The 9,231-nt window shown below is 58.3% G+C and overlaps 3 protein-coding genes across 5 annotated transcripts in view; 1 reads left to right on the forward strand and 2 right to left on the reverse strand.

Moving 5' to 3' along the window:
* H310_10145 overlaps nt 1–1,554 on the forward strand; it is a gene marked incomplete at its 3' end in the record, with an annotated part of 6,442 nt that extends 4,888 nt beyond the window's left edge. For both annotated transcript variants that reach the window (XM_008876419.1, XM_008876418.1), the window contains 4 exons: nt 43–447; nt 554–1,033; nt 1,074–1,262; nt 1,318–1,554. In XM_008876419.1, the coding sequence (XP_008874641.1) occupies nt 43–447; nt 554–1,033; nt 1,074–1,262; nt 1,318–1,554 (1,311 nt within the window). The remainder of the gene's footprint in view (nt 1–42; nt 448–553; nt 1,034–1,073; nt 1,263–1,317) is intronic.
* H310_10146 lies at nt 1,185–7,210 on the reverse strand. Of its 2 annotated transcripts, none has more exons than XM_008876421.1 (8): nt 7,143–7,210; nt 6,562–7,094; nt 5,109–6,515; nt 4,315–4,746; nt 3,850–4,124; nt 1,777–3,632; nt 1,694–1,732; nt 1,185–1,582 (listed from the first exon to the last, which is right to left on the reverse strand). In XM_008876421.1, the coding sequence occupies exons 1-8, from the start codon at nt 7,190–7,192 to the stop codon at nt 1,573–1,575; spliced, it is 4,602 nt and encodes a 1,533-aa protein (XP_008874643.1). In that variant the 5' UTR covers nt 7,193–7,210; the 3' UTR covers nt 1,185–1,572. The 2 variants fall into 2 exon arrangements, with proteins under 2 accessions (XP_008874643.1, XP_008874642.1); XM_008876420.1 differs by having other exon boundaries at nt 1,634–1,732.
* Nucleotides 7,211–7,853: 643 nt separating this feature from the next.
* H310_10147 (hypothetical protein) lies at nt 7,854–8,486 on the reverse strand (the record flags this gene model as incomplete). Its single annotated transcript, XM_008876422.1, has 1 exon — nt 7,854–8,486. The coding sequence occupies one exon, from the start codon at nt 8,484–8,486 to the stop codon at nt 7,854–7,856; it is 633 nt and encodes a 210-aa protein (XP_008874644.1).
* Nucleotides 8,487–9,231: the final 745 nt, after the last annotated feature.

A 9,231-nucleotide genomic window follows, 5' to 3' on the forward strand; every position in this document is an offset into this window, starting at 1 on the left:
GATTTGACTTCGCCGTCGTCGCCGCCGCCAAAACCCGCCAAGAAAGCCGTCCGACGGAAGAAATTGTTTTGGCAAGCGTTGCCGGAAGATCGACTGAGGCGGGCGTCGAGCACAATTTGGGAGGACAAAGATCACAACATTCAATTCGACATGGACGAGATCGAGACGCTGTTCTTCAAGGAAACGACCGTGGTCAAGAAACCCGTCGCAAAACCCCTGGCCCGGAAGCAAGCGGTGACCCTCGTCGATGGCAAGCGCGCGATGAACGCTGCGATCGCGCTCGCCCGAATCAAACAGAGTTATGCCGATCTCGCCAAGGCGATCCTCACGTACGACGCGATGGGGCTGACCCTGGAGCAGCTCACCACGATCCATGAGTTCTTGCCCACCGACGAAGAAGTGGGGATCGTCCAGCGATACTCGGGCGACCCATCCGTTCTTGGAGAGGTACATTTGCGCGGTGTGCAATGGACTAGCACACGCAGGGTCTCTTGCAATGCCTGCGAAAAGACGAGCGCGTGGTGCGCCTGCTCATGCGATTGGGACTGCGTAGGCCGAGAAGTTTTTCGCTGCCATCGCCACCGTGCCCCGGTTTGCCATCAAGATGGACTGTTTGGTCTCGAAGCAAGCGTTTGCAGCGCACGTGACGGATTTGACAACGTCCATCTCGAACGTGATCCACGCGTGCGAAGATGTGAAAGCGAGCCGCCTGCTCAAACTTCTCCTGGGCACGGTCCTCAAGCTCGGCAACACGTTGAACGGCGGGGACGAGACCGAGCATGCGGTGCGCGGGTTCTCTGTCGATTCCCTGCTCCGCCTTGGCCACACCAAAACGAACGATCAAAAGACGACCGTGCTCCACTACTTGGTGCGCGTGCTGCGCAAGAACCAGCCGCACGTGCTCGAGTTTCAAACGGAGCTGCAACACGTGTCGTTGGCGGCGCGGGAACCGATCGAGTCGATCGACCAACTGTTTTCCGCGCTCGACAGCGACGTGAAAAAGACTGCCGACGAATGCCGCCGCATGCAACAGGTCATGCCGCTCCATCGTCGGTCACTAACGTCATCCACAGGACAACGCAGAGTCCAGTGTCGTCCAGTCGATGCAAGCGTCGATTGCCGCGTCGACACACCAACTGGACGCGCTGCAGCAGCGCATGGCTGCCATGAAGCACGAGCTGACAACCGTGTTTGAGTACTTTGGCGAAGACCCGGCCAAGAAACCGACCGAGTTTTTCCTCACGTTGTCGTCGTTTTGCACCGTACGCTGCACACGAGCTCTGCCCTTTCGACTTGTGTTCCTGACTACTCGTACAGGCGTTCGACAAAGCCAAGCAGGAGGTGGTGGCGGCCGAAGAAGCGAAGCAGCGCGCCGAGCGCAGCAGCCAAGCGATGCGGCCCCGCGCGACCACGGACGCAGCAGTCATGCTCGACCCCGTCGACAAAGCCAAGCTCATCAGCGCCAAGAACTCGTTCTCCTTCCACACGACCAAACTCCCATCCAAGACGTCGACAACGACCGACCTCGATCGAACTGCTTCTTCCCGCTTTTAATACACATTCCAAACAGACTCAATAGCGCCTACAAAGCACGACATGAGTTGTTGGCTCGACAACCGTGCACAATGTCCACCAGCACGCTGTGTCCTCTCGTGCTAGTAGCGCCCGTCTCAAGCACTTGCGCATCGCTCACCTCGAGTTGTCGCGGCCGCTGCCACCATCACGTCGGTCTCTATGTCAGCAGTCAGAACTCGAGCCCAACGCACGACGACGTACCGATTCGCGCGGTCGGACCGATAGCTATGGTCGTGTCGGTCTTGCCTGTGGTTGCTGCTTCGCGGCGGCTCGACCGTTCTTGACTCGCCACCACTGCGACTCGTTGAAAGTTTGGCATCGCTCGACGCGTCGGTCGCCGCTTCCGACGACTTGCGCTGCTCGAGTCGGCGCTTCTTTTCGTCCTGGACGCGCTTTGCGTTTACATCTGCCAACGACGACGACGTGAGTTTGCGGGACTTGGCGCTCGGCTGGTCGGCCGCATCGGCCACCTCCCGCTCGCGCTTTTTCTGTTCGCGCTCGACAATCTGCCGCTTTAAGCTCGCCTCGGTCGCCAAGGCAGGAATCGTGCGCTTGTTCGAGTCTTTCGATTCACCCTGTGAATTAGGCATGTCTCGAGATCGACCACCCGGCGCTATGTCCGTCGCATCGTCCGTGGGCTTCTCCGCCGCCTTGTCTGCTGCCGTGTCCCTCGGTCGATCCGCAGGCTTGTCCGCTGCTGCCGATTGTTGCGACGAGTCGTCCGCCGCGGGCTGCTTTTTGTCTCGCGAGCGGCCACGTGGCGCGCGATCCGCTGACGACAGCGTCAGCTGCGATGCCTCTGTCTGAGGCGTGAGCTTCTTGTCCCGCGGCAATCGGCTTTGCGCTTTTTCCGTCGGCGTGGGGGGCTTGGACGACTCGGATTGCTTGGGCTTTTCCCGCGACCGACCGCGGGATGGCTTTTCAGTCGTTGACGGCTTCCGCTCCTTGTCCGTCGACGATTGCTTCTTGTCCTTTTCCGACGTCGTCGACGATTCCTTCCGGTCTTTGTCGCTCGACGTTTTCCTGTTGTCCGTCGGCGTCGACGGCGATTCTGCAGGTCGCTTGCCGTCCCTTGCTCGGCCGCCACTTGCCCCACCGGTCGACTTGTCCGCGGGGGCGAGAGGCGGCAGCGAGTCTGGTTTCTTGTCGCGGGACCGGCCTCGCGTCGCCCGCTCCGACGCGTCGTCCTTTTTATCGCGCGCATCTCGTCGATCGCGGGACCGGCCGCGCTTGGACGAGCTGCTTGTGGTGGTGGTCGTCGCGGTCTGGGTGCTGGGCGACCTTTCGGACGTCGTGGCTTTCATGTCGGCGAACAACGTGTTGATGCGGCGCTTCAACAGCGCCGAGTAACTCGTCGCCATGAGCTTCAAGTCTTTTCGGTCGTCTTGCATCAACGTTTCCACGAGCGCGAACAGCTTGTCCGACGTCGTTTTCGTTGTCGGAAATACATCGATCATCTTGGTCAGTAGCACGAGCGAATTCCGCGTCGGCATGTAGTCGCCCGTCGCCAACGTGTGCGTGTACACTTTGTCGAGGTGCGATTGCCATTTCGCGTACAGGTTTTTGTACTTGGCGTAGTCGAGGACGTTGGTCGGATCGGTCAAGGACAAGCTAAAGCCGGTGCGGGTCCCTTCGGCCTTGTAGTCGTCTGCGTGCTGGTACCATCGACTCAAGAGCGAAAAGGTTTCGCGCATGAAAATGCCAAAGTTGGACGCTTCGCGCTCCGTCGTACACAGCACGAGCCCCGACAGGTTGAGCGTCACTTTTTGGTAATACTGGAGCGTGCTGAGATTCGGGACACCGATCGAGTGCAAGTGGTGCATAAACTTGGCGCAGTACACGGCATCTTCCGGCGACAGCAACGACCGCGGCAGGACACATCGCTGAAGCAATTGCACCACCGTCGTGTCTTGGGTTGGGAGAAAGAACTCGTCCTTGTGCTCTTCGATGCGTCCAAATACAGCTTTCCGGTGCGCCACTTGGTCCTTCATCTCGTTCACGAGATTGTCGATCACACTCATGAGCCGCTCCTTCGGCTTCTTCTTCCCCCCTTCGCCCTACAGCACAACCGACATGATCGCCATGCTCCGCCGATCGAGCGACGGACGAAAACGCCACCACAGCTCTCCCGGTGCGAAACCAAGCTCGAGCCAGATATATAAACACGAACGACGACGCTGCACGAATGACGGCTACACCATGACCCAAACACACGGAGCGCGCACGGTCGCCATGCGCGCTTCCCACCTCACTCGACACAGCAATGCATGGTACCGTGGCGTTGCCGGCGGCGAGTTGCTTCAAGTCGTTCTTGGCTTTTTCAATCTCGGCGTTGTACTGGCCATGGGGAACGTAAATGTCGTACAGAGTCAAGCCCCAGAACGTTGTAAAGAGCTGTTTGGTCATGCCGCCAAACGGATGGCCGTCGCCGGCCGCCGCGCCAAATGCTTTTTCCACGTCGTCCAAGAGTGTAGCGCTGTACATGTACCACGGCCCTGCTTCTTCCGACGACGAACTGCCGCTGCCACCAGCATGGACACTACGCCTGACTGCGACACCATGTGAGACACATGCAACTCATGATCGTTCGTGGAGTGGCATGAAGACATGTCGGGCACGCAAAACACCTCAGCACACACCACGCAATCCACTTGGACACAATGGCGGTGCCAGCACACGCTTCACCAAGACGGCGCAAATGCAAGGCAGTCAACACAGCACGATCGAGTCGGGATATACCTTTTCGAAGGAGCGGGTCGTGCGCGCGCATGGCGGGACGAACGAGAACCATCGCGAGTTCGTGGGGGACATGGAATTCGTGGATGAGCTGGGCCACGGACGGCAGCGACGCAATATACGTGGATGGGTCGGCGGCCGCGTGCAGAAACGCGAGCAGTTGGTTGAGCGTCCGCTGCGCCATGTCGTAGCCGGACCCGAGGAGCTTGAGGTGTTTGGCGCCCGTGTCGCTGTCGAATTCGATTTGGCTTCGCATTTGGCTAATCACGAGGCTCAGCGGCCAAGCCAAGTTTTGCTTGACCAGCGTGTTGCGCAGGCACGGAATCGCGCGCTTGTTGTTGACTTTGGGGTCTGGCGCTTCAAAGCCCAAATTGGGTCCGCCCGCAAGTGCTTCCAACTGAGTCGTCGAAATGTCTTCAAGAGCGAGACAAGACCCTATCGACGACATGTCAGCCTCCACCCGCGGTCGGCGCACGAGCCATGACATTCAATGTTGAATTCGGACACGTATTTCGTCGCGATATCAACTCGGAAACACCGCAACGCAGACGAGGTGAACGGCACGATGGACTCATGGAGTCATGGGCACGCATGCCACACCCGCGCGGTGCCTGTGCTACGCCGCGACCGCCTTCATGGCGCATCATCGAGCACACAACAAATACCCCACGAGACCGTCGACAAGGTCGACTCAACCCAGACAAGGCGGCACCTGCGCTCATGTCCCTCTTCCATCTCGAAACGACGACTCCCATGCGCCACCAACGCACAGCACAACGATTGGAATCGCAACGTACCCATTTTTGTGAGTAGTTCGCTGAGCACGATGAGTTCGCCGCTTTCCCACGAACTCAGCCGGCGAAACAAGAACGAGAGGAGGGCGCCGAGCTCGACGGTCGGGTACTTGCGATAAAAGCTGCCGGCAAACTGGGCAAGCGACGACAGCCACAGCGACACGTTGTGGCCGTCCGCCTTGAACGTTTTGCGTGGCCGACTCAACTCGGAAATGAGCACGTACGACAGGACGTCCATCCCGAGTGGCGACATGTACTTGAGGCACTCGACAACGGGCTGGATGAGGTTTTCGTACGACTGGAGTTGCTGAAGAATCGTGCGAAACGCAACGAGCGGGTTGGCGTGCGCGACGTGGGTCAGGAGGCGGCCGGTCGGCTTGGTCTTGTCGGCTGTGAGCCGCCGCATGATCTTCCGCGTGTGTTGAATGGTCTGCGCGTGCTTGAGCATGAGGTCGGGCGTCGAGCTGTACAGGGATTGCCAGTGGAGGTAAAACCCGTACCGCTTCTGGACCGAGTACGCTTTGAGGAGGTCCCACGTTTGGTAGACGAGGTGGGGGCAGCAGTGGTGCATCGACATGGCCGGGATGAAGCACGTGTGAATGAGCGACTCGACAGCGTCCGGCGGGATCGCGGTGCTGCCGTTCAGAATGCGCAAGAGCTTGGTCCAGAGGAACTGATCGTAATGCAGATGCCCCCCGACCAAGTGGAGCTTGGGCAGCACGGCAACGACAAACTCGTCGACGGACTGGACCGGCGCGACCACTCGGCGTCGGTCTTTCTCGGCCCCTCGGTGCTGCTTTGTGGCAAACTGGAGCGCCTTGAGCGACAGCGGCGCGTACACTTCGTCCACGAGATCGTGAATGAACTGGCACACTTGCAGCGCCAGCGGTTTGTACTCGAGCGGGTTGACCTGGCGGCTCGTAAACCATTCGATGAGGGCAAATCCTTGGTCCGTCGCGCCGATTTCGAGCAGCCCAATGATAAGTCCATACACTTGATTCGACGCGTGCTTGGACTCGACGGTGGCTTGCACGGTCGCGCCGCCATCGCCGTCGTCGTCCTTTTTTGCGTTTAGGTTGACCTTGCCGTACGATTTGGCGCGTTCGACGAGGGTTGCTCGATCTTGCTGGGCGGACGCGACGATCGCTTCCTTGGTCGGAGACAGGTGAGAAAACATGGCCGCCAGCGACAGCAGGCCGTTTCGGATCATCGTCGCGGCAAGTCGATACAGCGAGCGAGGGGCGGGCTTGGACTGGTGGGTGTAATAGTGGAATTTGAATCCGAGGACATGTGCGAGGCCGTCGACTTTGAATTCCGTCAAGAGCTCCATGAAGCAGTCGTTCGTGTAGTGCACCTCGTACGCGTCCAGCACGAGATCGAGCACGCGGTTCGGGTCCAGGTCAAAGTACCCTGCGAGCGCGTGAGATGGACACAACGATCGAGATGGCAGCCGTACCGATCAACGAAAGGAGATGCGTCTTGGTCGACTGGAGGTTCTCGCACGTGATTTCAGAATGCATAAGACTCAGCACCTTTGCAAAACCCTCGCTCTCCTCTTTGAGCAGGTTGAACTTGTTCTGTGTGTACAAGTTGCGCGTGTTGATGCGTACGATCTTTTTCGTGACGGTGGCCGGGGGTTCGGAAGAGATGCCTGCTTCGTGGAGGATTTCAAGCTCGAGCACCGACTTGAGTGTGACGGACGGCACGAGCGCCCGCGAGTGAATAGCGCCAATTAACGAGCACATGTTGGTCCAAGTGGTGGCATCGCCCTGATCGCGCATCCGCTCGGCCTGGTTCGAAATCACCCACAGCACGTCCGCGAGTGCCTCCGTCGCATGTTCATTGTCTGCGAGTCCGGCATCTGCCAGCGCAGTCAGGATCTCTTCCTGAGGCACGACACCACGAGCTACACCCCACAACAAGGCATTCAAGAGCTCCGTGAGGTCGTCCTGGTTGGACGACGTTAGGGCTTGCCGGACCTTAATAATCCTACGCCCACCGTCACGTCAAGTGTTCCAGAGAGGAACGAGCACGTACGCTTGCTTTACGCCGCCATCAGGACTTGTCCATGCTCGGACTAGCTCCATCTTCAAATCTTGTGGTCGAATTGGGTTGTGCGGAAATCCGGATAATAGACCATCGTATCCGGATACCTTCGGTTGATTATCCGGACGCTCAACAGGGGGAATTTGCCACGTCCGCGTCGCCGCTCAACAGAACCAACACGTCCCAACGCAGCTGGCCGCTGCGACCAAGGCCGGGCTTGTTGGTCAGGTCGTCGAAGCGATTTCCGATCGTTGTGTGAGGTCGTCGGCCGTGTTCGAGTTTGATGGCGTGCCGAGGTGTCGTGGAATCATTGAACGTCCAGGAATCGTTCAAATTGGCAGTCTTCCTTGCTCTCGACGGGACTTGGCAGCCAGAGTCGGCACCAGATCACCTACGAATTTGACCGACAGACACAGTCTTGACGAGCGGCCAACATCGCGCCACGCAGCCAGACGGTGTACGCCGCACCAACGTCCTTCATGGCGATCGGTCGTGCATGCTACGACGCCCTTACTCCCGTGCCTCGGCCCGCCTCTCTTGGAAACGATCTGGGAATCGTTGGGCCAAACGATAGCTTCACGCGATCGTCTGAGCTGGTCCCATGCCTTCTCCAGCAAGAGCACTCACATGGACAAAACGAATTTTTGTTACGTAGTAGACGGCAGCTACAGCTTCATCTTGCACAGTACGCGCTTAGGCCAGCTACGCATGCGACGTTGCGGGCTTGGCAGGATGTGCCGCCCAGTACGCGATGAGCGGCGCTGCTCCGCGCAACGTGGCGACCAGCAGGACGAGCTTGGGGAAGTCCGTCTGGCGCGCTGTCAGCAGTGCCGCGTTGCCTTGCCAGATTTGTTGGTAAAAATCAAGCCAGAATATATCGGCGTACGAGATCTTGTCCCCGAGAAAGTATGGACCGACCAGGCGCGCTTCCAGACCAGCGAGGATGCGCGGGAAGATCTTTTCGTTGATGGGGACGATCGACGCCTTGAGGTGGTCTTCGCCCTTCATCGAGTGGACGGCGTCGACGAACACGTTGGTCATTTCCACGATTGCGTCCACGACCGAGTCGACTTCAAGGGCGTCGAGATTGTCCGTCGGGTACAGCCCGACTTCCTTGGCGACATACCGTGCGATCGCAATGCTCTGGGCGTACGTTTTCCCGTTCGTGCGCAAGACGGGGAGCTGGCCAAACGGCAGGCCGAGGGTCGGCTTGGCTGCCGAGTAGGCCGGGAACGATAGACGCGTGTCTTCGAACGACTTGTTGCCGTACGCCAGGAGCAATCGGATCGCCTCCGCGCGCCACGTCTCGTCAAAGTACACCAGTTCCAGACTCATGAGGATCGATGGGTGGGTGCGAAGCAAGATGAAAAATGTGGCTGGCGATGGTCCAGCATAGATTGGAACTGGCGCCAATGCCAGACTCGCTCGCTGGCGCCGAAACTTGGCGCAGGATGAGCGCCACGTGAACGACGCCCCATTCCCGCCTTGTGCACAATTTGATGGGTACGTCTATATTGAACAAACTATTCTGGCTTTGACCGCACAAAATAGTTCATGATCGGTGTGCGATGCCTTTTCGAGCAAAAATCGACACAATAAAAATACACCCTCCTCTTGAAAGGATGTGGGCATTTTGATGGCCAGGTATGCAACATAACCCTGGGAATAATCTTTAAAGGGGTCCCAGAGAGGTGTCCTCGGTTGCAGGGCTCGTGGAAGAGCTGTACGGAGGAACACAATTCGCGGGGCGGAAGCTCGACGGCCATTACTCGAATCAAATAACTCGGGAATAAGAGACGAAAAATCAGCCAATCAAACAATTCCTGCCAAAAATGGGGTGAAAAATCGACGTCAACTCGAACGTTGCATGGACTTGTCAAGAGAGAGAGGGAAATGGCGTGGAGGAGGCCTTTGGAGTCGAGGAAGTTGCGCAGTAGTAAGCGGATCTCGCATGCCGGCACATGCTCCCTCTCGTCTAACGTTCATACTGGTTGCACACGCCACAGTTAGCCATCTCGATTCTATAAACGTCGTCCTCGCTGATTGCATGCGAGCCGGCCACCCTCCTTGTCTGTCAAAC

The sequence above is a fragment of the Aphanomyces invadans genome, assembly GCF_000520115.1.
Source record: "Aphanomyces invadans strain NJM9701 unplaced genomic scaffold supercont1.24, whole genome shotgun sequence".
NCBI classification, from domain to species: Eukaryota; Oomycota; class Saprolegniomycetes; order Saprolegniales; family Verrucalvaceae; genus Aphanomyces; species Aphanomyces invadans.

What these genes read in the sequence shown, in the direction of transcription:
- H310_10146 (XM_008876421.1), bottom strand. Translation starts at nt 7,192, where the DNA reads ATGGAGCTAGTCCGAGCATGGACAAGTCCTGATGGCGGCGTAAAGCAA. An exon ending in GATGGCGGCGTAAAGCAAGC is followed by an intron (nt 7,095 to 7,142) that starts GTACGTGCTCGT and finishes CGGTGGGCGTAG; the next exon opens with GATTATTAAGGTCCGGCAAG. An exon ending in CGAACTACTCACAAAAATGG is followed by an intron (nt 4,747 to 5,108) that starts GTACGTTGCGAT and finishes TGTCGTCGATAG; the next exon opens with GGTCTTGTCTCGCTCTTGAA.